This window comes from Oncorhynchus masou, chromosome 5, assembly GCF_036934945.1.
Source record: "Oncorhynchus masou masou isolate Uvic2021 chromosome 5, UVic_Omas_1.1, whole genome shotgun sequence".
Lineage (NCBI taxonomy): Eukaryota > Metazoa > Chordata > Actinopteri > Salmoniformes > Salmonidae > Oncorhynchus > Oncorhynchus masou.
In genome coordinates, this window is record NC_088216.1 from 19,272,759 (window position 1) to 19,300,257 (window position 27,499).

The 27,499-nt window shown below is 43.1% G+C and overlaps 1 protein-coding gene across 1 annotated transcript; it reads left to right on the plus strand.

Annotated features, from left to right (window-relative positions):
- Nucleotides 1-135: 135 nt before the first annotated feature.
- On the plus strand, nt 136-27,205 carry LOC135536135 (MICAL-like protein 1). Its single transcript, XM_064962530.1, has 16 exons — nt 136-1,122; nt 7,856-7,904; nt 10,140-10,281; nt 10,740-10,840; nt 13,380-13,534; nt 13,798-14,873; nt 15,008-15,080; nt 15,274-15,707; nt 16,158-16,528; nt 16,712-16,849; nt 17,144-17,270; nt 24,825-24,915; nt 24,998-25,071; nt 25,281-25,395; nt 25,701-25,747; nt 25,886-27,205. Exons 1-16 carry the CDS (start codon nt 968-970, stop codon nt 26,047-26,049), a joined length of 3,312 nt encoding a protein of 1,103 aa, XP_064818602.1. The 5' UTR covers nt 136-967; the 3' UTR covers nt 26,050-27,205.
- Nucleotides 27,206-27,499: the final 294 nt, after the last annotated feature.

Sequence of the window (27,499 nt, forward strand, 5' to 3'; positions counted from 1 at the left end):
TGTGAGTTTGTGTCGCTGTCAGCAACAGACTGAGTGTGTGTCCTGTAATTATAGTGGCCAAAAAAGTTGCCAAAATAATATTTAACTGCTCCCTCTAGCGGACACATAGGAGTAAACGTTGTTGAATTCGTTTCATTTCAACAGCAGGCAGCCGAAGCAAGGCTTGGCAGAATGGTCGGCTGTCCAGATTACAATTAATTTTCCATGATACATTTAATTAACCATCATCGCCATCCAAACACAACTGTGCGTTTGATACATTTATCTTCTGTTTTGGCGTCAAGAAGAGAGAGAAAACGCGCCTTGTTCTGGAGTCTGACCGGTATAACGACACAGATGGGACTGCACCATATAACAAGCAACGACGTTTCCCATTTAAAGTTTTGGATGAATGCTTCAACATAAGGATTGTAACTGAGTTCACACGAATAAGAGACGTGTTTCATATTATTTTATTGGCACGTTTTGGGTCAATGAATGTGTTTTTCTAAGTGAAAACATGGCTAGTTAGCTTCAGCTAGCTAACTCGCTAAAAGGCTAACTGCATCAGTCTGGAGCAGGGTTGAGATGTTCGTCTAAATTTGGACCGAAGCTAGCTAATCCAGGTAGCGAGCTAGCCACTGACAACGTTTCTGTGACAAGCTGTCAAACCCATTGTATGTAGGATTATTTTATATGGTGATTATTGATTGTGCGTGTTGGGAAAACTGGCAGATCGAAACTTTGATCACATTTGCTGGCGGAGTTGTGGAAACCAATGTTTCATTGACATCGCAAAGTTAGCCTGCTCGCTACCAAACGTGACTCTACTGTCCTCGACCAGTCAATGGAATTCCGAATGAGTCATTTCGGGTGTTGCCCTCCAAAATTCGAAAAGCAGGAGGACAGCTTCTAGAATCCTACAAAAGCTGATTTCTCATCCCGCTACACGTGGGATGAGACCTATATCGAGAGGAATAAAATCTGAATGTTTCCGAACATGGGGTCTTTAAAAGCACTTCAAGAATGGTGTCGGATACAATGCGAGAGTTACAACGATGTAGACATCAAGAACATGTCATCTTCTTTCCGGGATGGCTTGGCATTCTGTGCCATAATTCACCGATATAGACCGGATTTGATGTAAGTATTTAGTTAGTTTCAATAAACTTTGAAAAACGTTCTCCACTTCTTCCCAGGCCTAAACAAGATGATATTGTCCCTCTGAAACAATACATATTTAGAAACATAACACGCCAGCAACAAATAGTGGGTTTATTTATATCAGGGCAAAATGTCAATATTGACAAGAATTCTAAAATAACAATGGAGCTCACGAACTCATCAAGAATTGAACAATTTGCTCCAAAATAGGATCACTAAGTACAATGTTGCAACGTGCTGTTACAATGTAACAACTGTTAACAACAGAACTATCTGGGTGCTGAACTTCGATACTTCGATACAATGCGTGACTGCTGATTTCACTGTAATCTAATCCTATCAGGACACTCAAGTACACTCTGTTCCTGGTCAAACTCTAGGCCAAATTAACTGATCTAGTTCTTGCCAAGTTAAATTTAAAAAATCTAGCCTGTAACTAATAATAATATCATGGGTTGGCAAGTTAGTGCTCTCAGCCAGAGCCAGACCACCTTCGGAATGATGTAGCCAGGGAACTAAGTTTGTCCTCACCTTCACAGAACTGTGGAACGGAAACCCTTTGAACTCGATCAAGATCATGTCACTTCAACATGAAACTAAATATAGGGAGGAAGTGCCCTCTAGCTTGTGTTGCTGTTTATCATTTTGGCACCAGTGTTTGTGTGCACAAAGATATGTTTTGCTGACCTACATTGCCTTTTGCCACAACAATCAGTGTTCCACCAACAACGTTGCTGTGAGCTATTTACAGCCAGCAAACCTAGGCTTGACTTGTAATCCAGGCGTCATTGCAGAGACTGTTTCTAAGCAGCGTTAGAAAGGGGAAAACCAAGGGTAAGCCAAGTGTGCTGTACGGTATCTAATGTGGGTTGATGGGTCTGGCCCTGTCTGTAACAACACACCCCTTTTCCTGTGTGGGACTCACACACACTGCAGTCGCAGAACAAGGGCACAGTTAGGCCACAAACTAACTGCATTAAAATGATTGTGATGATGGGTTGCAAGGAGGCGGAAGATGGTCAATAGAACTGCCTTGGCTGAGAGTAGCAGTGAGCAAACGATGATGCCTCCCATTCAATACAGTACAGATGATTCAGGTACAACCATGCACCTCGCTCTGTAACTTTGCTGTGTACAGCAAATGTCACATGTTCTGTGTCCATGTCCTTCAAAGTGTGTGAAAACCAAGTGTGCATGACCTGCATGCAGGATCTCATACACGCTGCACCAGTACTACCCACTGCACCTATCCTGGCTTGTGTGTGTGTGTGTGACAGGACATGAGATCACACAGCGTGACCTAAGCATTCAACTACTACATACAGTAGAAAGGGAGTGAGTGAGTGCAAATGACACCAGATATGTTACAATACATCTTTCTCTATGTGTCAAAGGCTGAAGATCCAGCTCTACCTCTGTCCCCCGAGCTCAGAGCTATTTGGCCAGGCAGCCTCATCAGCCAACCAGCAGTGCTGCAGTGGCCTGGCCTCTCTGTAACTGTCTTCAGTCTGATCCAGACAGACAGGCCGTCAGGGTAATCTGCAGCAAGGGGCCTCCTCCTGCCAACCTGCATTTAGCTCTCATGCTACTCTAGCCAGCCGGTGTACAGTACTGCACAGCGATGTTACTCCAGTTCTTATCACTGACAGCGTTCAGCACGCCACTGTACTATACAGATGACTTATCTGACTGAAACCTAGTAATGTCATTCAGAATCAGACCGGGTCCAGTTCTCTCTGACTGAAGTGGCTCTTGGTTCAGGGTTAATAAGCAAGGTGTTTAAACAGAAGCTATAAGCCTGACCAAGGTTGGGTAGCTGCAACTGGTATTATTTCCTCAGTACCAACAATAAGCCTTGTTCAGTAGATCCATCGATGGGTTCAGACAGATTGGCCCATATCAGTTATTATTCCGCCACTATTGACCTCAGTTTCATGTGATTTCGGTGCCACTACGGTCTCCTCATGTCAGACGTGTTTTGTTTGATCTGTCATTCTCCCCTGCACATGATGCTAGTGGCCTCCGTATTGTCTCTCTTTTCCCCTTTTGTGTATTTCACTTTCCGTTTCCACCCTGACATGGTGTTCTCTACCTCTGTGTTTCTCAGTTGAACCTTTCTGACGGGTTGAAGTTCATTTTCTCCCACACCGTGCAGCTCACCCACCCAGGCGGTTCAACATGTCTCCTCTTTTCTCTTTATACTGTCCACGCAGCAACATCACCAAAAAATATGCTGAGGACATTTCACTACATGCTGTGTTTTGTTGTTAACCAGCAGAGCATGTAGCTTAAAGCAAACCATGTAGCTTGTTGGCAGCGACAGCAAGTCCACTCACACACAGTACAGGACTTAATCGTGAGGATGGTTGTCCCACCGGTGGCGATGGCAGGCCCCTCATCGAAAATCAGCTTGTGAGCAGGGTACCAATACTTGTTGGATTAGGTTCTCAGTGCCACTTCCTTCCATGTCACGGTCTGCAGTGTTTCACCCCCAAAAATGTGCAATGCTTGCAGAAGGAGTGGGTTAAGTCGGTCTGGAACTGTTGGCAGAGAGAAAAATTTGCTGTTTTTCCAGTAAATTTCTTGCAATTCTATACATTTTTCCATGGAGCCAAGAGAACATTTTTCAGTGTGAAAATTAATTTCCTTCAATTACACACATTTTGCCATGGCTGATTCTGTGTTATTATGCCCAAACATTATAACAAAATCAATCAGGGCCCCATGTACCCTAACCCTGTGTGCCCCATCACTGATCCAGCCATGCCAAAAATACCCCCATATATTGTTAGTATAATTTTTGTTTCTCCCTGACTGTTTAGCTTTTATTGATTTCTTGTTCTCAAAGATGATATTCTAAAAATAAAAGTGATAGGTCAATTATTTTCTACATTTTTGTTGTTGTGGCAACAACAGTTTAGCTGCTGCTAAATGAGTACAGGGGAAGCATTGCTCTGATCTGGTCTGTCGAAGCATTACTCTGATCTGGTCTGTCGAAGCATTGCTCTGATCTGGTCTGTCGAAGCATTGCTCTGATCTGGTCTGTCGAAGCATTGCTCTGATATGGTCTGTCGAAGCATTGCTCTGATCTGGTCTGTCGAAGCATTACTCTGTTCTGGCCTGTCGAAGCATTGCTCTGATCTGGTCTGTCGAAGCATTGCTCTGATCTGGTCTGTCGAAGCATTGCTCTGATCTGGTCTGTCGAAGCATTGCTCTGATCTGGTCTGTCGAAGCATTGCTCTGTTCTGGCCTGTCGAAGCATTGCTCTGATCTGGTCTGTCGAAGCATTGCTCTGATCTGGTCTGTCGAAGCATTGCTCTGATCTGGTCTGTCGAAGCATTGCTCTGATCTGGTCTGTCGAAGCATTGCTCTGATCTGGTCTGTCGAAGCATTGCTCTGTTCTGGCCTGTCGAAGCATTGCTCTGTTCTGGCCTGTCGAAGCATTGCTCTGTTCTGGCCTGTCGAAGCATTGCTCTGTTCTGGCCTGTCGAAGCATTGCTCTGTTCTGGCCTGTCGAAGCATTGCTCTGTTCTGGCCTGTCGAAGCATTGCTCTGTTCTGGCCTGTCGAAGCATTGCTCTGTTCTGGTCTGTCGAAGCATTGCTCTGTTCTGGTCTGTCGAAGCATTGCTCTGTTCTGGTCTGTCGAAGCATTGCTCTGTTCTGGCCTGTCGAAGCATTGCTCTGTTCTGGCCTGTAAGACTGTCAACTGTTGAAGCACTGAGGGGCACCACTCCAGAGACTCCAGTGTTACTCAAGGAGGATTTGGCAGTGGCAGTTGCTGCACTTTGCACAACTTTGAGTAATAGCAGACTGGGCTGTAGCATTAGCGCTTTAGCACCCGTAGGCCTACAGCAGAGAGGCAGACGTAGCGCTAGGTCAGGATGGCAAGGCTAAGTGCATTTGGGGCCATGGGAGTCAGATTAGGGGGAGAACAGAGCTCACTTTGTGCTATGGGCTGCCTCATACCAGTCTGGGCTGGCTGTGCTATAGGCAGTTTAATACTAGTCTATGGGCTGGCTATGCTATAGGCAGTCTCATACCAGTCTGTGGGCTGGCTATGCTATAGGCAGTCTCATACCAGTCTGTGGGCTGACTATGCTATAGGCAGTCTCATACTAGTCTGTGGGCTGGCTGCTATAGGAAGTCTCATACTAGTCTGTGGGCTGGCTATGCTATAGGAAGTCTCATACTAGTCTGTGGGCTGGCTATGCTATAGGAAGTCTCATACTAGTCTGTGGGCTGGCTATGCTATAGGAAGTCTCATACTAGTCTATGGGCTGGCTATGCTATAGGAAGTCTCATACTAGTCTGTGGGCTGGCTATGCTATAGGAAGTCTCATACTAGTCTGTGGGCTGGCTATGCTATAGGAAGTCTCATACTAGTCTGTGGGCTGGCTATGCTATAGGAAGTTTCATACTAGTCTATGGGCTGGCTGCTATAGGAAGTCTCATACTAGTCTGTGGGCTGGCTATGCTATAGGAAGTCTCATACTAGTCTGTGGGCTGGCTATGCTATAGGAAGTCTCATACTAGTCTGTGGGCTGGCTATGCTATAGGAAGTCTCATACTAGTCTATGGGCTGGCTATGCTATAGGAAGTCTCATACTAGTCTGTGGGCTGGCTATGCTATAGGAAGTCTCATACTAGTCTGTGGGCTGGCTATGCTATAGGAAGTCTCATACTAGTCTGTGGGCTGGCTATGCTATAGGAAGTCTCATACTAGTCTATGGGCTGGCTATGCTATAGGAAGTCTCATACTAGTCTGTGGGCTGGCTATGCTATAGGCAGTCTCATACCAGTCTGTGGGCTGGCTATGCTATAGGCAGTTTAATACTAGTCTATGGGCTGGCTATGCTATAGGAAGTCTCATACTAGTCTGTGGGCTGGCTATGCTATAGGCAGTCTCATACCAGTCTGTGGGCTGGCTATGCTATAGGCAGTCTCATACCAGTCTATGGGCTGGCTGCTATAGGCAGTCTCATACTAGTCTGTGGGCTGGCTGTGCTATATGCAGTCTCATACCAGTCTGTGGGCGGGCTATGCTATAGGAAGTCTCATACTAGTCTGTGGGCTGGCTATGCTATAGGCAGTCTCATACCAGTCTGTGGGCTGGCTGTGCTATAGGCAGTTTATTACTAGTCTATGGGCTGGCTATGCTATAGGCAGTCTCATACCAGTCTGTGGGCTGGCTATGCTATAGGCAGTTTAATACTAGTCTATGGGCTGGCTATGCTATAGGAAGTCTCATACTAGTCTGTGGGCTGGCTATGCTATAGGCAGTCTCATACCAGTCTATGGGCTGGCTGCTATAGGCAGTCTCATACTAGTCTGTGGGCTGGCTGCTATAGGCAGTCTCATACTAGTCTGTGGGCTGGCTGCTATAGGCAGTCTCATACTAGTCTGTGGGCTGGCTATGCTATAGGCAGTCTCATACTAGTCTGTGGGCTGGCTATGCTATAGGCAGTCTCATACTATTCTGTGGGCTGGCTGTGCTATAGGAAGTCTCATACTAGTCTGTGGGCTGGCTATGCTATAGGAAGTCTCATACCAGTCTGTGGGCTGGCTATGCTATAGGCAGTCTCATACTATTCTGTGGGCTGGCTATGCTATAGGCAGTCTCATACTATTCTGTGGGCTGGCTGTGCTAGTGAGGTTTCCTGTATCCAGACTGAGAACCAACAGGTTGGTGTTTTTTCTATTTCCCTTATTTAACAGAGCAGAGACTTTGCATCCAAAAGCAACTCTCAAATGTTCTAGGATGCGTCTCAAATCCCACCATATTCCCTACATAGTGCACGACTTTTGATCAGGGCCCATAGAGCTCTGGTCAAAAGTAGTGCTCTACATAGTTCCATTTGAGACACAGACCCAATTTTATGGCAGGATGTTAACTGGTGGGAACATGAGGTTTAGTTCCCTGCTCCAGGCCCAGTCAACCAGCCACCTACTCATTACTGCTGTGTTGAGCCAACCTGCTGTCCTTTCATCACAGTGGGGTTCACCCATAAAACACTGTTGATGTTGATGGGTGCTGTGGCCCCATTCTCAATGAAATATAGAGGTAACTGGTTGTGTATGGCCAAACACTGTCTGTCGTTCTGTTCGGATCCTGATGTTGTTTGATGGGCCATCACTCAAGTCTTTTCAGATCAAACCAACTAACCCCACCCCCCAGATAGTTAGGCCTGTCATTACTTAGATGCACTAAGCAAAAATCGCTCCGCCATTTCCTGGTTGCTAAAATTCTAATAGTTAGCCTAATTTCAGTTTGTGTGACAAAACAGTCATTGTGTAGAGAATCATTGTACCATCTAAACTACTCAAAATATTGTATTTTCAGCTGTTTGAAGTTGGTGTACAAAATCCAAAGTAAAAGACGCAAAAACAAAACTTCAGAACAGAAGCATAGAAATAGCACTTATAGAACATATCTACCTCTTCTTAGACATGCTTTCAATGGGAATCAATCTATAACTGATCTATAACTCAAATTTCTATGTGAATTTGGTCGGGTTGCCCAAAAAGTGACATATTATAGCTTTAATATGCTATATGGGTTATTTCTGGTCTGGTTAGATGCTCACCCTTTTACCTAACGATAGCAGTGTGATCTCTCATAATTTGACCGTAGTCTTGTGGTTGTATCAATGATTTAGAGTAGGTTATTTGTTTAGATTATAAATGTTGTCTTTTTCCCCCCTGTCATTCTAGAGACTTTGACTCCCTCTCCAAAGAGAATGTCTACGAGAACAACCGTCTGGTGAGTCACTAGAACACATATCACTTCTCCACACTCTAATAGCCTTGGCCTAGATGTAATGATTAGTTGTGAACCAGCTAGTGACTTCATGTTGCCGAATACTGTAATTAGCTGTGACAAGTCAGTCATGGTCGTTACTCTGGTTCCCTTCTCTGTGTCTGTGGTAGGGTATGTATTGGGTGAGTTCTGTAATGCTAGAATACAGTGTAGCCAGGTGTAGGCCTACTAGTGTCTTTGAGAGGGTGAGTGTTGTTTTGGAAGGTAATAGAGATGAGTAACAGATGTCACGTGGGTGAGACAGTGGAGCAGTGTCTGCAGTTAGTTAGTCAGCTAACTATCATACATTTCCATCTGTCTGTTTCATGTGTTTTTCTATGTATCTGTCTTTCTATGTCTCTGTCTTTCTGTGTCTCTGTCTGTCTGTCTGTCTGTCTGTAGAGAGCATAGTTGTTTATTGGTTCCTGCCGGAGCCTGACATGTGAAGGGGGGAGGGAAGGAGAGAGGGGGGGGAGCGAGAGCAAGCAAATGAGGACAGGAAAGAAAGACAGAACAGTTAACCAAAGGGAGGATATGAAAAATAAATAGTCCTCTGCTATAGGTTTGTTTGTAGCAATAATTTAAATAACAAAGCCGCATATTTCTTTATCAACAACTGCAAAGGTGCCAAAATAACATTGCCCTGAGGTTGAGTAGGCCTTGGTTAGCCTACTTATAGCAATCCTCAAACTGAGCTTGAGTGTTGTCTACTGAATGCTACTAGTTACATTTCTTTCCAATTATCCAAGAGCTTTTTCAGGGTTGAAGCAGTTGGTGGTCGAAATAACTGTTTGTTTCACTGGCAGCATGTCGGATATCTGTGAACATTTGCAGTGTTTCACTGTAGCTACAGCATTAGCCTGAGTTAGCCCGAGACAGCCTAATCCTGAACCCAAACACGCAGCATGCTAAACTAAAGCTCGGTGATTAGCGTCCAATCACTGTCTACACGCTAGATTTCAGTTGTTCCCCTGCGGTTGTTTCCCATTGTTTCTCAGACTTATCTGACTCCTGATAATCCCTGAAGGTTTTAGTCATCATGGGACGTTCTGTTTCCAGTTGTTTCTCAGACTTATCTGACTCCTGATAATCCCTGAAGGTTTTAGTCATCATGGGACGTTCTGTTTCCCATTGTTTCTCAGACTTATCTGACTCCTGATAATCCCTGAAGGTTTTAGTCATCATGGGACGTTCTGTTTCCAGTTGTTTCTCAGACTTATCTGACTCCTGATAATCCCTGAAGGTTTTAGTCATCATGGGACGTTCTGTTTCCAGTTGTTTCTCAGACTTATCTGACTCCTGATAATCCCTGAAGGTTTTAGTCATCATGGGACGTTCTGTTTCCCATTGTTTCTCAGACTTATCTGACTCCTGATAATCCCTGAAGGTTTTAGTCATCATGGGACGTTCTGTTTCCAGTTGCCAGAGTTGATCTTGCTGCTGGGATAGCATTCAGCTCAACTACTGTGACCGTGCAAGCTGTCGTTGTTTTGACTGATTATTACATTTGATGAATATGTCTGTTTTTCACATGCAAAAATAGCTCCCGTTCACTGGTTTGTTTAAATGTACACCGTTTGTAACAGTTTGTTTACATGTACACAGTTTGTTTACATGTACACAGTTTGTTTACATGTACACAGTTTGTTTACATGTACACAGTTTTGCATCAATTGTGGCCCTGTTTACTGAACAGCTGCCAAGTGGTTGTATTATCCCCAGTGTTTTGTAACCTGATCAGCCCTGCGTCCCAAATGGCACCTATTCCTTACATAGTGCACTACTTTTGACCAGAGCCAAATGGACCCTGGTCAAAGTAGTGCACTATATAGAGAATAGGGTACCATTTGGGGCAGAGAACTATTAAGGCCTTCATTTCCTCAGTGGAATTTTTCATTAGGCAGATGGTTATCCAACCAACAGTATTCTGGCAGGCTGTAGCATTTAATTATGACCAAATAACACTGAGGTTTTTGAAGCAGGGGGTCAAGTATCAAAGTGTACACAGGCGCGTGCACTACACACACACACACACACACATACACACACACACACACACACACACACACACACACACACACACACACACACACACACACACACACACACACACACACACACACACACACACACACACAATAACTGATGTCTGTTTTCACATTGTCTTTCTCCATTCTTTCCCTCCCTCCCTCCCTCTAGGCGTTTGAGGTGGCGGAGGAGGAGCTGGGAATCCCTGCTCTGCTGGACCCAGAGGACATGGTGTCCATGAAAGTGCCTGACAGGCTGAGCATCATCACCTATGTCTCCCAGTACTACAACTTCTTCACCAACAAGTCCCATGGTGAGTAGTACAGCTCTGGGGTTGGAGGGCCCAGACACAGTGAAAGCGCCAAATCCAGGACTGTGTTGTGGAATGTTGCAGATAGAACTGTCATGAAAAGAGCTTACGTTATTTCTTTTACTATTTGTCAGAAAGGCATATTTGCTCTACATATTATAGTTCTATCTGAATGTTCCACAACAATCCCTTACTGACCGGTGGTCCAGTCCGGTGGTCCTTTAGTACACAGCTATAACCTAAATGCTTCGCTAGCTGGATGAGAAGTGGTCCTGTCTTATTAGATGCGACAGTATCACTGACAGGCCATCACTGAGTCACTACTATACGATTGCATTTGTAACTGGTCTCTCAAAAGGCCCTCTGGGTTTTATAGTGCTCTGACCGCAAATGAAAATATCTACAGTTAGCCAATGCATAAACTCAATTAGAAATTGACTGATACCATCTCCCTCCTGTAGCCAACCCCCCCTGCTTGAAGAGGTCCAGTGGTACAGGCCACATTGAGCCGGCCCAGAAAAGACCGGTGGCCCCTCTGGAAGACAAAGTGGTTGAGCCCGAGGTAAGGGCTACGATGGTATCGGGAATCAGATGATGCATGAATACATGTGGTAAAGAGGTCAATGGAATGCGACCAAAACAATGGAATTGCCATGGGAACGCGTAGGGGAAAGGTCCTGAATCTCCTAATTGCGCCGCAGCAATATTAGCCTACATTTAAGCTATTGTTTATATGTGTTGCTAGCTTCCAACCAGAACATTAAGCGAGCTAAGACCGACAACACACTCAAACAGACTATACGGCTACAAGTAGTGAATGGCGTTACAAACAGACTACACTAAACAAGTTAAATCTCTTACCTGTGTTGAAATGTTTTCCACACACATAGCTAGCTACGTGTAGCCTACTTGAACACCGGCTCCCCACAATTCCCCGCTGTCCCACGCCAAATAGCCTGAAGCCAAAGGGTTCTTCTCACAGTCTCTATTTCCCAACGTGGGAGCACTGCGAACCGTAGATTGGGATTTCTGACCTGGTGTATGTTATTTCTGTATAACAAAACTCCATGACAAAGTTGCCTCTTTTACACTGGGGGTCAATGGGAAATAATGTTTTCCTTTTTATTACGTGAATATCGACTTGTAATATGCAGATATTCTGGATTTACGGATTGCGTGTATGATGTCATTCACACGATTCTAATTCTAAGCCTTATTAATTTAAACTAATGGCTGCGTGGACCCCAGGAAGAGTAGCTGCTGCTTTTATAACAGCTAATGGGGATCCTAATAAAATACCAAAAATACTACATTGATTGAACTTTTATTGTACATGCATGATAACTATAACGAATTCATTGTATTTGTTTAACATAACAGGGAAACTATTTGTGCTGGTATTTTGGCATGGAAAAGACCTGGACAATCACTGAAAACGGGTTCTATAAAACATTGACTGTCACAGTATCAGGTGTCAATGCTAACGTGTCAGATGCATGAATGGATTGTTGTCTGTCTATGGCATCTATTGGCGTGACCGTATGGTAGAGGTTGGGTACCCGTTGGTGTGTGAGTGTTTCGATAGAAGTCACGTTGTCCGTTACATCAACGCGGTACGGGATTGAGTAATTCTATTGACTAAATACATTTTAGTCTAAACTTGTAGGATGGGACATCTCAAAAATATATCCTATAAGAGAGTATTGATGTGGACTATATCCTATAAGAGAGTATTGATGTGGACTATATCCTATAAGAGAGTATTGATGTGGACTATATCCTGTAAGAGAGTATTGATGTGGACTATATCCTGTAAGAGAGTATTGATGTGGACTATATCCTGTAAGAGAGTATTGATGTGGACTATATCCTATAAGAGAGTATTGATGTGGACTATGTCCTATAAGAGAGTATTGATGTGGACTATATCCTATAAGAGAGTATTGATGTGGACTATATCCTATAAGAGAGTATTGATGTGGACTATATCCTGTAAGAGAGTATTGATGTGGACTATATCCTATAAGAGAGTATTGATGTGGACTATATCCTGTAAGAGAGTATTGATGTGGACTATATCCTGTAAGAGAGTATTGATGTGGACTATATCCTGTAAGAGAGTATTGATGTGGACTATATCCTATAAGAGAGTATTGATGTGAACTATATCCTGTAAGAGAGTATTGATGTGGACTATATCCTATAAGAGAGTATTTATGTGGACTATATCCCGTAAGAGAGTATTGATGTGGACTATATCCTATAAGAGAGTATTGATGTGGACTATATCCTGTAAGAGAGTATTGATGTGGACTATATCCTGTAAGTTTAGCCTCCATTGTTTTTCTTTTAAAGATCGCCTTTGTATCCTGTCTCTCCCCTTCTTCCGCATGCCCTTTCTTCGACTTCCTCCCACCGTCCCCCCATACCGGCCTCCTCCCTTCTTCCCCCTCTTTAGACGGAAATCCACTCCTCCTCTCCCTCCTCTTCCTCCTCTTCTTCCTCTTCTTCTTCCTGGCCTCTGAACTCCTCCCCTCTCTCTGGTCCCGAGTCTAGACAGTAGGATGGGCGGGGGGTGGGGGGATCAAAACCGTTAGGTCAGTAATTTTGAACTTTAACCTCTGTACATAGTTAGTGTCTATTTAACACTTGTTTTATACTACTAACGTTGTGTGCCAAGTTTGAACACTTGCTGCTAACCCTTTGACTTTTAACTCAACCTAAAAACACCTGCTAGAGTTTCTTACATCACTAGTACTAGTGTTCTACTAGACTTTCCTTGCTAATTAGCGGCTGGTTTGGAACTTTACTACTTTTCCACTTAATACATATCACTTTTTAATATCAAGACCATGTTTTTCAGCGATTATAAAATACATGTAGCTAGTTAAGTCAATGACTCTAAGCCGAGGAGGCGATGGAAATATAACAGACTGGTTGTAGCTAGATAAGCAGAATGAATCCTCCACATCCTCGATCCTGACTCCATGTTTGATCTCCCCCCACCTCCCTCCCCCCTATCCTCTCCATCTCCCCCATCCCACACCCCCTCCACCTGCGACCCTCACCCCCTGGCCACCTGCCTGCCACGCCCGTGCTAGCTGAGCCTACCTGGTCCGATGGGTACGGACGCAGGGGTACAGGCAGGGGTGAAGCGTAACACCCTCAGCAGCAGCTGCGCCGCCTGCCAGAGGCACGTCCACTTGGTGCAGAGGTTCCTGGTTGACGGCAAGCTCTACCACCGCAACTGTTTCAGGTGAACACCCGTTCAGTTACTGCATATCTGGTCTGCACAGCTACTACAACATACTGCTGAGTCTCTTTACTGTATAAGGATTAAACACTGCTATTCCAGTGACTTAAAACAGACCGTTTATATCCTCTGTTGACATGTATTTCCAGAGTTTAGAGAGATTCATCTTATTTTTGTGTGTTTAAACAATGTGCTTACCACAGGGTTTGTCAGAGGCTATGTCAGACTATAGTCTGAATGTTGCCTCATGCTCTCCTCTATCTCAGGTGTAGGGAGTGTAGCAGCACTCTGCTGCCTGGGTCCTACAAGCTAGGAAACGAGGTCGGCTCCCTAGTCTGCACACATCACTTTGCCAGGTCTGCCTTAGCCAATCAGAACGGCCGACCGGACCTAAGCAAGCGACCGACAATGGTTCCGTCCGTCAGGATTGGTCGACCCATGCTGCCTCAAACTTCTCCTCCTTCTGGGAGGGACCAGGCGGCAAAGACTCCGGCTCAAGAGACTCCGCCAGCAAAAGAGACTCCGCCCCAAGAGACGCCACAAAAAGAGACTCCACCCCAAGAGACGCCACAAAATGAGACTCCACTCCAAGAGACGCCACAAAAAGAGACTCCACTCCAAGAGACGCCACAAAAAGAGACTCCACTCCAAGAGACGCCAATAAATGAGACTCCACCCCAAGAGACGCCACAAAAAGAGACTCCACCCCAAGAGACGCCACAAAAAGAGACTCCACTCCAAGAGACGCCACAAAATGAGACTCTACCAAAAGAGACTCCGCCCCAAGAGACGCCAGCAAAAGAGACTCTACAAAAAGAGACTCCACCCCAAGAGACGCCACAAAAAGAGACTCTACCCCAAGAGACGCCACAAAAAGAGACTCCACTCCAAGAGACGCCACAAAATGAGACTCTACCAAAAGAGACTCCACCCCAAGAGACTCCACCAAAAGAGACTCCTCCCCAAGAGGGTGTCACCAATGAGGATTACACTCCCACACCAACCAATGACTCTGACTCTACACCATGTCCTATCTCAACGACAAAAACAGACTCTTTGAAAACAGAGAACGAGAGGGAAGAAGGTGCAGGAGAAAGAGAGGTCAAACCTCCACCCTCTGTTCCTCCCAACCCTTTCGATGACATCGAGGAGGAGGGGGAGGAGACTCCGACAACAGCCAAAGACACAGCCAATGGGGTTATCCCTTCTACACCTGTCAGTCATCTAGGACTAAGGGACAGTAAGCCAGTCCCCATCCCTCGCCGCTTGTCACAGCCCTCCCCTCCACCTCGTCCCGCCCCCAGGGTCCGCCCACCCCGCGTTGACAACCTTGCGGTCAATGGTGAGTGGTCGATTAAGGTGATTGACAGCTGAAATAAGTTAGTGCTATTTGCTACTGTAGATCCTCAATTGAACCGTGAACTGTGAACTCCGTCCTAATATAAAATATATGAAACCACTGATTTTGACTCTCAGGTGATCGTGGTGAACACAGGAGATGTCTTCCTCCAGCTCCCAGACCTCGAGAAAGATCCCACTCCCCTGGAAGGTTCAGTATACTGACTAACCTATCTTTACTAGTCGACAGTGATTGGCCTACTTCATCTGTTTCTCTCCCAGTCTCTGTCCAGCAGTCTTTGTGTGTTAATGCATGTTGATGTTTTCATGCACTCATCTGTCTTTGTTGTTTTGTCTCCCCCTCCCTTTCTGTTTCTGTCTCCCCCACTCATCCTGTCTCTCAGCTCCAGTCTCTCCATCGAAGCCCCCAAACCCCCTAACCCGCCCTGGCTGGCCCTCGTCCAATCCCAAGAACCCAAGAAGAAACCAGCACCTCCTCCTCCCCCTGGAGTAGCCACACCCCCACACACTGGTTCGTTATCCTCTCTAAAAGGGGAGGGCTCCAGACCACCCACGCCCCCTGCACCCGCCAACCCCTTCGATGAGGAAGTAGAGGAGGTGGGGTCAGGGGAGGGGTCAGTAGGAAGTTTGGTTTCTCCCACTGTGGTGGTGAGTCATCCGTGGTACAGCATCTCCCAGGCTGCAGATGCTGCGGCTGACCCAGACACGCCCCCCATTGGGGGTATTTCCTCCCGCTCTGCAAGCCCCAATGACTTCAGGTGCAAGAAACGCCAGGCACCCCCAAAGCCTGTTCCAAAGGCCCCCGGCTCTAACTCAGGTCAGTGGGCCTTGATGGCAACAGGATATGATAGAGGTTGGTTAGAGAAGTGGTTCCCAGACCGGGGGACCTAGGACCTACCCACAGGGGTACTTGAGAAGACTTATCAGACCATAGACTGGCTGGTAAAATGTACTTCAGGGGTCCTCTGGGCAGAGCAAAATTCAGTTGGTACAGTAACCAAAAAAGGTTGGGAACCACTGGGTTAGAGCATTGGATGAGTTGTATCCACTTCACCTCAAATCATGTCAATCATGTGTCTTGTATGTCCTGCACAGCGCTCTGGTTTTGTTGTTGTCATTTTGAAAGTTACCATTCGATGTGTATACATGGATGTTCACAATGTTTTTCTCTCCATCCTCCTCCCATCCAACTCTACTTTGTTTTCCATTTCAACTTCTGCTCCTTTTTTCTGTTTTCTGATATTACTTCATCCCTCTATTTCTTCAGCCCTTCCTCACTCCCAGCCCTCCTCTTCCTCTCCCTCTCCAGCTATTAGCATAGAGAGCCTATCCTCTGCCTCCGACCATAGCTCCTCCCACCCAGCTTCCCTAGGGGGTGGGGCCACGGGCGATCAGGACAACCCTTTCACCAAGAGCGTATCAGAGCCCTCCATCTGTGGGCCCTGTGGTGGCTCCACCCCCTCCACTTCAGCCAATCGCCTCTCTCCGAGCCCCTCCCCTCCTCCCCAGCCAGCCAATCCTAGCTCGGCTCCGGCCACTCCGCAGAGCGATCGGAGCGCCAGGCCCCCGCCGCCAAGACCTCCAACGACACCCAGCCCCCTGGCAGCATCAAGTGCTATCCCAGTTCCACCCCCCAAGGTAAGGGATTCTGGACCTTTCATTTTTTTCACCATGTAAAAATACATGAACTGCACTAACTTCCAAGAACCTTTTAATGATACAAGATATTCAATGTAATGAGCTTTATACCTAACTAACAGATACTATGATAATTATTTAATACCTTGACTTTCATCTCTGTCTTCTTCTCTCTACTTCCAGCGGACTTGTAAGGAAAACCCTTTCAACAGGAAAGCCTCTCCCTCCCCCATTTCCTCCCCTAAAACCAGACCCCCTAGATGCCCTCGCCCCGCCCGGCCCCCCGCCCCTGGACACGGCTTCCCCCTCATCAAACGCAAGGTGAGATTGTGAGGACACCACAGTCAGCTAAAGTTTGTAATTCAATGAGTCACTTGATGATTCAGCATCAGACAGTCCGAGTCTTTTAATTTAATGGAATGTGGCGACAAGCCAGCAACAGGCTACTATTACTGCTATTACCATAGGCAACGGTATTGGTTATAGTTTGACTAGTGGCACGAATGTTTTCAAAGGAACAACTCAATCTGGATGTAAATCACGTGAACTGTACCATATTGTATGTTTTAAAGATTGCAGTGCTAGTGTGTTTTGTGATGTGTGTGTGTTGTCCAGGTGCAGTCAGACCAGTACATCCCAGCTGAGGACATCCATGGAGAGATGGGAGAGCTGGAGAAACAGCTGGATGAGCTGGAGCAGAGAGGAGTGGCTTTGGAGAGAAAACTACGCGATAACCCCAATGGTAAAACTATCATATACACCTCTCAAGACTAGTCTTATGATATAGGGAGGTTGCGTGGACTAGATTAAGCCTACCCCTGGACTAAGAAGCATATTCAGTTGAGAGTCTCTATAAAAAAATGTTTGGTCCAAGTTGTTATTGGTCACATACACGTGTTTAGCAGATGTTATTGCGGGTGCAGTGAAATGCTTGTTGAAAATCCTGAGGCTGCATTCTCAGTTTAATAGTTTAATCTTCAGTTCAATAGTAAAGTGTCTAATAGTAGGTTAAATAGTCAGTAGTTTAATAGTCTAATAGTCCAGAGTCTAATAGACAGGTCAATAGTCTAATACTCAGGTCAATAGTCTAATAGGTCAATAGTCTAATAGGTCAATAGTCTAATAGACAGGTCAATAGTCTAATAGGTCAATAGTCTAATAGACAGGTCAATAGTCTAATACTCAGGTCAATAGTCTAATAGGTCAATAGTCTAATAGGTCAATAGTCTAATAGACAGGTCAATAGTCTAATAGGTCAATAGTCTAATAGGTCAATAGTCTAATAGGTCAATAGTCTAATAGGTCAATAGTCTAATAGGTCAATAGTCTAATAGGTCAATAGTCTAATAGACAGGTCAATAGTCTAATAGGTCAATAGTCTAATAGGTCAATAGTCTAATACTCAGGTCAATAGTCTAATAGGTCAATAGTCTAATAGGTCAATAGTCTAATAGGTCAATAGTCTAATAGACAGGTCAATAGTCTAATACTCAGGTCAATAGTCTAATAGGTCAATAGTCTAATAGGTCAATAGTCTAATAGACAGGTCAATAGTCTAATAGGTCAATAGTCTAATAGGTCAATAGTCTAATAGACAGGTCAATAGTCTAATAGACAGGTCAATAGTCTAATAGACAGGTCAATAGTCTAATAGACAGGTCAATAGTGTAATAGTCAGGTCAATAGTCTAATAGACGGGTCAATAGTCTAATAGTCAGGTCAATAGTCTAATAGGTCAATAGTCTAATAGACAGGTCAATAGTCTAATAGACGGGTCAATAGTCTAATAGACAGGTCAATAGTCTAATAGACAGGTCAATAGTCTAATAGACAGGTCAATAGTCTAATACTCAGGTCAATAGTCTAATAGACAGGTCAATAGTCTAATAGACAGGTCAATAGTCTAATAGACAGGTCAATAGTCTAATAGACAGGTCAATAGTCTAATAGACGGGTCAATAGTCTAATAGACGGGTCAATAGTCTAATAGACGGGTCAATAGTCTAATAGACAGGTCAATAGTCTAATAGACAGGTCAATAGTCTAATAGACAGGTCAATAGTCTAATAGACAGGTCAATAGTCTAATACTCAGGTCAATAGTCTAATAGACAGGTCAATAGTCTAATACTCAGGTCAATAGTCTAATAGACAGGTCAATAGTCTAATATAGGTCAAGGTCAATAGTCTAATAGACAGGTCAATAGTCTAATACTCAGGTCAATAGTCTAATAGTCAGGTCAATAGTCTAATAGTCAGGTCAATAGTCTAATAGACAGGTCAATAGTCTAATAGACAGGTCAATAGTCTAATAGACGGGTCAATAGTCTAATAGTCAGGTCAATAGTCTAATAGGTCAATAGTCTAATAGACAGGTCAATAGTCTAATAGACAGGTCAATAGTCTAATAGACAGGTCAATAGTCTAATAGTCAGGTCAATAGTCTAATAGACAGGTCAATAGTCTAATAGACAGGTCAATAGTCTAATAGTCAGGTCAATAGTCTAATAGACAGGTCAATAGTCTAATAGACGGGTCAATAGTCTAATAGACGGGTCAATAGTCTAATAGACGGGTCAATAGTCTAATAGACAGGTCAATAGTCTAATAGACAGGTCAATAGTCTAATACTCAGGTCAATAGTCTAATAGACGGGTCAATAGTCTAATAGACAGGTCAATAGTCTAATAGACAGGTCAATAGTCTAATAGTCAGGTCAATAGTCTAATAGACAGGTCAATAGTCAGGTCAATAGTCTAATAGTCAGGTCAATAGTCTAATAGTCAGGTCAATAGTCTAATAGTCAGGTCAATAGTCTAATAGTCGGGTCAATAGTCTAATAGACAGGTCAATAGTCTAATAGACAGGTCAATAGTCTAATAGGTCAATAGTCTAATAGACAGGTCAATAGTCTAATAGGTCAATAGTCTAATAGGTCAATAGTCTAATAGACAGGTCAATAGTCTAATAGACAGGTCAATAGTCTAATAGACAGGTCAATAGTCTAATAGTCAGGTCAATAGTCTAATAATCAATAGTCTAATAGTCAGGTCAATAGTCTAATAGGTCAATAGTCTAATAGACAGGTCAATAGTCTAATAGACAGGTCAATAGTCTAATAGACAGGTCAATAGTCTAATAGTCAGGTCAATAGTCTAATAGACAGGTCAATAGTCTAATAGACAGGTCAATAGTCTAATACTCAGGTCAATAGTCTAATAGACAGGTCAATAGTCTAATAGACAGGTCAATAGTCTAATAGACAGGTCAATAGTCTAATAGACAGGTCAATAGTCTAATACTCAGGTCAATAGTCTAATAGACAGGTCAATAGTCTAATAGTCAGGTCAATAGTCTAATAGACAGGTCAATAGTCTAATAGTCAAGGTCTAATAATAGTCTAATAGTCGGGTCAATAGTCTAATAGACAGGTCAATAGTCTAATAGACAGGTCAATAGTCTAATAGTCAGGTCAATAGTCTAATAGACAGGTCAATAGTCTAATAGTCAGGTCAATAGTCTAATAGACAGGTCAATAGTCTAATAGACAGGTCAATAGTCTAATAGTCAGGTCAATAGTCTAATAGACAGGTCAATAGTCTAATAGTCAGGTCAATAGTCTAATACTCAGGTCAATAGTCTAATAGACAGGTCAATAGTCTAATAGTCAGGTCAATAGTCTAATAGACAGGTCAATAGTCTAATAGTCAGGTCAATAGTCTAATATAGGTCAATAGTCTAATACAGGTCAATAGTCTAAGGTCAATAGTCTAATAGACAGGTCAATAGTCTAATAGGTCAATAGTCTAATAGACAGGTCAATAGTCTAATAGTCAGGTCAATAGTCTAATAGACAGGTCAATAGTCTAATAGACTAAGGTCAATAGTCTAATAGACAGGTCAATAGTCTAATAGGTCAATAGTCTAATAGACAGGTCAATAGTCTAATAGTCAGGTCAATAGTCTAATAGACAGGTCAATAGTCTAATAGACAGGTCAATAGTCTAATAGACAGGTCAATAGTCTAATAGACAGGTCAATAGTCTAATAGACAGGTCAATAGGTCAATAGTCTAATAGACGGGTCAATAGTCTAATAGACAGGTCAATAGTCTAAGACAGGTCAATAGTCTAATAGACAGGTCAATAGTCTAATAGACAGGTCAATAGTCTAATACTCGGGTCAATAGTCTAATAGACGGGTCAATAGTCTAATAGACGGGTCAATAGTCAATAGTCTAATACTCAGGTCAATAGGTCAATAGTCTAATAGACAGGTCAATAGTCTAATAGACAGGTCAATAGTCTAATAGTCAGGTCAATAGTCTAATAGACAGGTCAATAGTCTAATACTCAGGTCAATAGTCTAATAGTCAGGTCAATAGTCTAATACTCAGGTCAATAGTCTAATAGACAGGTCAATAGTCTAATAGACAGGTCAATAGTCTAATAGGTCAATAGTCTAATAGACAGGTCAATAGTCTAATAGGTCAATAGTCTAATAGACAGGTCAATAGTCTAATAGGTCAGGTCAATAGTCAGGTCAATAGTCTAATAGACAGGTCAATAGTCTAATAGACAGGTCAATAGTCTAATAGACAGGTCAATAGTCTAATAGACAGGTCAATAGTCATCAGGTCAATAGTCTAATAGACAGGTCAATAGTCTAATAGACAGGTCAATAGTCTAATAGACAGGTCAATAGTCTAATAGACGGGTCAATAGTCTAATAGACGGGTCAATAGTCTAATAGACAGGTCAATAGTCTAATAGACAGGTCAATAGTCTAATACTCAGGTCAATAGTCTAATAGACGGGTCAATAGTCTAATAGACGGGTCAATAGTCTAATAGACAGGTCAATAGTCTAATAGTCAGGTCAATAGTCTAATAGACAGGTCAATAGTCTAATACTCAGGTCAATAGTCTAATAGTCAGGTCAATAGTCTAATAGTCAGGTCAATAGTCTAATAGTCAGGTCAATAGTCTAATAGTCAGGTCAATAGTCTAATAGACAGGTCAATAGTCTAATAGTCTAATAGGTCAATAGTCTAATAGACAGGTCAATAGTCTAATAGGTCAATAGTCTAATAGGTCAATAGTCTAATAGACAGGTCAATAGTCTAATAGACAGGTCAATAGTCTAATAGACAGGTCAATAGTCTAATAGACAGGTCAATAGTCTAATACTCAGGTCAATAGTCTAATAGACGGGTCAATAGTCTAATACTCAGGTCAATAGTCTAATAGACAGGTCAATAGTCTAATAGACAGGTCAATAGTCTAATAGTCAGGTCAATAGTCTAATAGACAGGTCAATAGTCTAATAGTCAGGTCAATAGTCTAATAGACAGGTCAATAGTCTAATAGACAGGTCAATAGTCTAATAGGTCAATAGTCTAATAGACAGGTCAATAGTCTAATAGACAGGTCAATAGTCTAATAGACAGGTCAATAGTCTAATAGACAGGTCAATAGTCTAATACTCAGGTCAATAGTCTAATAGACAGGTCAATAGTCTAATAGTCAGGTCAATAGTCTAATAGTCAGGTCAATAGTCTAATAGACAGGTCAATAGTCTAATAGTCAGGTCAATAGTCAATAGTCTAATAGTCTAATAGACAGGTCAATAGTCTAATAGTCAGGTCAATAGTCTAATACTCAGGTCAATAGTCTAATAGACAGGTCAATAGTCTAATACTCAGGTCAATAGTCTAATAGACAGGTCAATAGTCTAATAGACAGGTCAATAGTCTAATAGACAGGTCAATAGTCTAATAGTCAAGGTCAATAGTCTAATAGTCTAATAGACAGGTCAATAGTCTAATAGACAGGTCAATAGTCTAATACTCAGGTCAATAGTCTAATAGACAGGTCAATAGTCTAATAGTCAGGTCAAGGTCAATAGTCTAATAGTCTAATAGGTCAATAGTCTAATACTCAGGTCAATAGTCTAATACTCAGGTCAATAGTTTAATAGTCTAATAGACAGGTCAATAGTCTAATAGGTCAATAGTCTAATAGACAGGTCAATAGTCTAATAGACAGGTCAATAGTCTAATAGTCAGGTCAATAGTCTAATACTCAGGTCAATAGTCAGGTCAAATAGGTCAATAGTCTAATAGACAGGTCAATAGTCTAATAGACAGGTCAATAGTCTAATAGTCAGGTCAATAGTCTAATAGTCAGGTCAATAGGTCAGGTCAATAGTCTAATAGACAGGTCAATAGTCTAATAGACGGGTCAATAGTCTAATACTCAGGTCAATAGTCTAATAGACAGGTCAATAGTCTAATAGACAGGTCAATAGTCTAATAGACAGGTCAATAGTCTAATACTCAGGTCAATAGTCTAATACTCAGGTCAATAGTCTAATAGACAGGTCAATAGTCTAATAGACAGGTCAATAGTCTAATAGACGGGTCAATAGTCTAATAGTCAGGTCAATAGTCTAATAGACAGGTCAATAGTCAGGTAATAGTCTAATAGACAGGTCAATAGTCTAATAGACAGGTCAATAGTCTAATAGACAGGGTCTAATAGTCAGGTAAATAGTCTAATAGACAGGTCAATAGTCTAATAGACAGGTCAATAGTCTAATACTCAGGTCAATAGTTTAATACTCAGGTCAATAGTCTAATAGACAGGTCAATAGTCTAATAGACAGGTCAATAGTCTAATAGACAGGTCAATAGTCTAATACTCAGGTCAATAGTCTAATAGACAGGTCAATAGTCTAATAGACGGGTCAATAGTCTAATAGACAGGTCAATAGTCTAATAGACAGGTCAATAGTCTAATAGACGGGTCAATAGTCTAATAGACAGGTCAATAGTCTAATAGACGGGTCAATAGTCTAATAGACAGGTCAATAGTCTAATAGACAGGTCAATAGTCTAATAGTCAGGTCAATAGTCTAATAGACAGGTCAATAGTCTAATAGACGGGTCAATAGTTTAATACTCAGGTCAATAGTCGGGTCAATAGTCTAATAGACAGGTCAATAGTCTAATAGACAGGTCAATAGTCTAATAGACGGGTCAATAGTCTAATAGACGGGTCAATAGTCTAATAGACAGGTCAATAGTCTAATAGACAGGTCAATAGTCTAATAGACAGGTCAATAGTCTAATAGACGGGTCAATAGTCTAATAGACGGGTCAATAGTCTAATAGACGGGTCAATAGTCTAATAGTCTACTCAGGTCAATAGTCTAATAGACAGGTCAATAGTCTAATAGACAGGTCAATAGTCTAATAGACAGGTCAATAGTCTAATAGACGGGTCAATAGTCTAATAGACGGGTCAATAGTCTAATAGTCAGGTCAATAGTCTAATACTCAGGTCAATAGTCTAATAGACAGGTCAATAGTCTAATAGACAGGTCAATAGTCTAATAGACAGGTCAATAGTCTAATAGACGGGTCAATAGTCTAATAGTCAGGTCAATAGTCTAATAGTCAGGTCAATAGTCTAATAGACAGGTCAATAGTCTAATAGACGGGTCAATAGTCTAATACTCAGGTCAATAGTCTAATAGACAGGTCAATAGTCTAATAGTCAGGTCAATAGTCTAATAGACAGGTCAATAGTCTAATAGACGGGTCAATAGTCTAATAGACGGGTCAATAGTCTAATAGACAGGTCAATAGTCTAATACTCAGGTCAATAGTCTAATAGACGGGTCAATAGTCTAATAGACAGGTCAATAGTCTAATAGTCAGGTCAATAGTCTAATAGTCAGGTCAATAGTCTAATAGTCAGGTCAATAGTCTAATAGACAGGTCCATAGTCTAATAGTCAGTTAAATAGTAAATAGTTTCATCTTCAGTTTAATAGTCATTAAATAGTAAATAGTTTAATCTTTATATCAATAGTCAGTTCAATAGTTCAATAGTCAGTTAAATAGTCAGTTAAATAGTTTAATCTTTAGTTCAATAGTCTAATAGTCAATTTAATAGTTCAATAGTCAGTAGTTTAATCTTCAGTCCAATATTTTATTTATTTTACCTTTATTTAAGTCAGTTAAGAACATATTCTTATTTTCAATGACGGTCTAGGAACAGTGGGTTAACTTCCTTGTTCAGGGACAGAACGACAGATTTTTACCTTGTCAGCTCTGGGATTCGATCTTGCAAGTCCAACGCTCGAACCACTAGGCTCCCTGCCTCCCCAAAAGTCTACTATTCAGTTCAATTGTCAATAGTCAGATCAATAGTTTAACAGTCAGGTCAATAGTCCATATTTGTATCTATAGTATAATATTATCCATATTCTCATGGCGGTGTTCCTGTTCTAGATGAGGAGGAGGAGACTTTGCTGGTGGACTGGTTCACTCTGATCCATGAGAAACACCTGCTGGTGCGCCGTGAGGCTGAGCTGGTCTACACGTACGTACCAGAGCCTGTGCTCATTGGCCCATTTAGCAGCTGTCTCTTTAAGATTCTCACACGATTTATTTCCTCTTGACAGGGCCAAGCAGCAGAACCTGGAGGAGAGGCAGGCTGATGTGGAGTATGAGCTGAGATGTCTTCTTAACAAGCCAGGTGTGTGATCTCACTTCCTGTTTGTGAATGGCATCATAGAGCACAAGGCCCTTGCAGCTACCTGGGATGGGAGGCTTGTTAACTGAAGTCCTGATTCCATTGTTGGACTGAATTCACTGGAATGGAACGGGGTCCAGAAAAGAATCCACGTTTTAAGTCATTGCGTTACTCTTCATTCATCCTCCCCTCTTAATCCCTCCATCTTGTAGAGAAAGACTGGAATGAGGAGGACAAGGGCAGGGAGCAGGAGCTGATGACAGAGCTGGTCACCGTCATCGAACAGCGGAACCAAATCATCAACAACATGGATCAGGACAGGCAGAGGTAATCAATCACCTATCATTTGGGGCGGCAGGGTAGCCTAGTGGTTAGAGTGTTGGACTAGTAACCGAAAGGTTCCAAGTTCAAATCCCCGAGCTGACAAGGTACAAATCTGTCGTTCTGCCCCTGAACAGGCAGTTAACCCACTGTTCCTAGGCCGTCATTGAAAATAAGAATTTGTTCTTAACTGACTTGCCTAGTTAAATAAAAGTAAAATATAAAAAAAATCTCCTGTCTGAGCTCATCTAGAGCAGGATGGGCTAGTAGATGTCTTTTTTTTTGGTGATCTTACTGTACTTCTCCAACAGGGAAGAGGAAGAGGATAAGCTGGTGGCGACCATGTTGAAGAGAAAGGGTAAGACGAGACAAAAGCTTCATGTTTTGTTAGAACTCTCCCTTTCATCTTTCTTTCCGCTCAAAGTATTCACGCTTCCCGTCCATGTCTCCATCTTCCCTCTCTCTCTCTTCTTTCTCCATCTCTCCCTTCCTCCAGACTTCCAGAAGGAGCCAGCAGCAGAGGGCGAGCAGCAGCAGCAACAGAAGAAGAAGAAGAAGAAGGAGAAGTTTAAACCCATGAAGGTTCTGAAGAGGTTGAGTGTGAACCAAGGAAAAGGTGGCAGCCCACGCAAGGAGATGGCAGAGAAGGACAAGAGCTGAACAAGGTAATGAAGGAGGGAGGTGGATGATGGATGGAAGAAAAGGAAGAGGGATACCATCCTTTAGAGGGGGACATATCAGATGGAAAGAGCAAGGAAACGGCAGATGAAAACAAAACACTGTGAGAAGGAAAAACAACCCAGGATTCTCACAGCTATGTGAAAGACTGTAATGTGTGCAACCTGCAATTTGCTCCTCCTTCCTCTTACTGTAGCATATCCTTCTAATCGCTCCTCCTTCCTCTTCCTCTAGCATATCCTTCTAATCGCTCCTCCCTCCTCTTCCTGTAGCATATCCTTCTAATCGCTCCTCTTTCCTCTTACTGTAGCATATCCTTCTAATCGCTCCTCCCTCCTCTTCCTGTAGCTTATCCTTCTAATTGCTCCTCCCTACCAGAGTATGTGAGTAGAGTTAAGCGGTTGGAAATCCGGCTTGTGCTGGCGATCCACCTCTTTTCAACTGCTCCGCTAAAAAACCCTTCTGCGCTCACAGGACAAAAATGGCCGCTCCAAATTCGCCCCATTCATTAAAATCACAATTTAACCAACACCCATCTATTTTTGGGACGACCTTGACTTACCATTTGGTATTCAAGTAATGAAACCAAACCATATGATTTGAATTAAAAGTATTTGAATTAACAAATATGTTGGAATATGCCAAGCCTATTTCTTTTAGCATGTGCATATGGTAAGTACACCATCATGCTTTCGGGATGCGTGTCTTTTCAGATTACACGATTTGATTCTTTAGTTGTGGACGCTACATTGCCGCAATCCCTCTCTTGCTCTTGGTCCACATCTTGTAAGTCACCTTGATTCACCGCTCACATACTCTGCTCCCTACCGTAGCTCCTCGCTCCACTCCGCTCACATACTCTGCTCCCTACTGTAGCTCCACGCTCCACTCCGCTCAGATACTCTGCTCCCTACCGTAGCTCCTCGCTCCACTCCGCTCACATACTCTGCTCCCTACCGTAGCTTCTCGCTCCACTCCGCTCACATACTCTGCTCCCTACCGTAGCTCCTCACTCCACTCCGCTCACATACTCTGCTCCCAACTGTAGCTCCACGGTCCACTCCGCTCAGATACTCTGCTCCGTACCGTAGCTCCTCGCTCCACTCCGCTCACATACTCTGCTCCCTACCGTAGCTCCTCGCTCCACTCCGCTCACATACTCTGCTCCCTACCGTAGCTCCTCGCTCCACTCCGCTCACATACTCTGCTCCCTACTGTAGCTCCTCGCTCCACTCCGCTCACATACTCTTCTCCCTACCGTAGCTCCTCGCTCCATTCTGCTCAAATACTCTGCTCCCTACCGTAGCTCCTCGCTTCACTCCGCTCACATACTCTGCTCCCTACCGTAGCTCCCATGATGCTCTTTCAAATACAGCCACTCCAATGCGTTCTGTACTGTGTATATATTTGAAGTTGCCTTTGTGTGAAGAGA

Coding starts and splice junctions, on each gene's coding strand:
- LOC135536135 (XM_064962530.1), top strand. CDS start 968: ATGTTTCCGAACATGGGGTCTTTAAAAGCACTTCAAGAATGGTGTCGG. Junction 14,874..15,007: donor TGACAACCTTGCGGTCAATG/GTGAGTGGTCGA, acceptor TTTGACTCTCAG/GTGATCGTGGTGAACACAGG. Junction 25,396..25,700: donor ATGGATCAGGACAGGCAGAG/GTAATCAATCAC, acceptor CTTCTCCAACAG/GGAAGAGGAAGAGGATAAGC.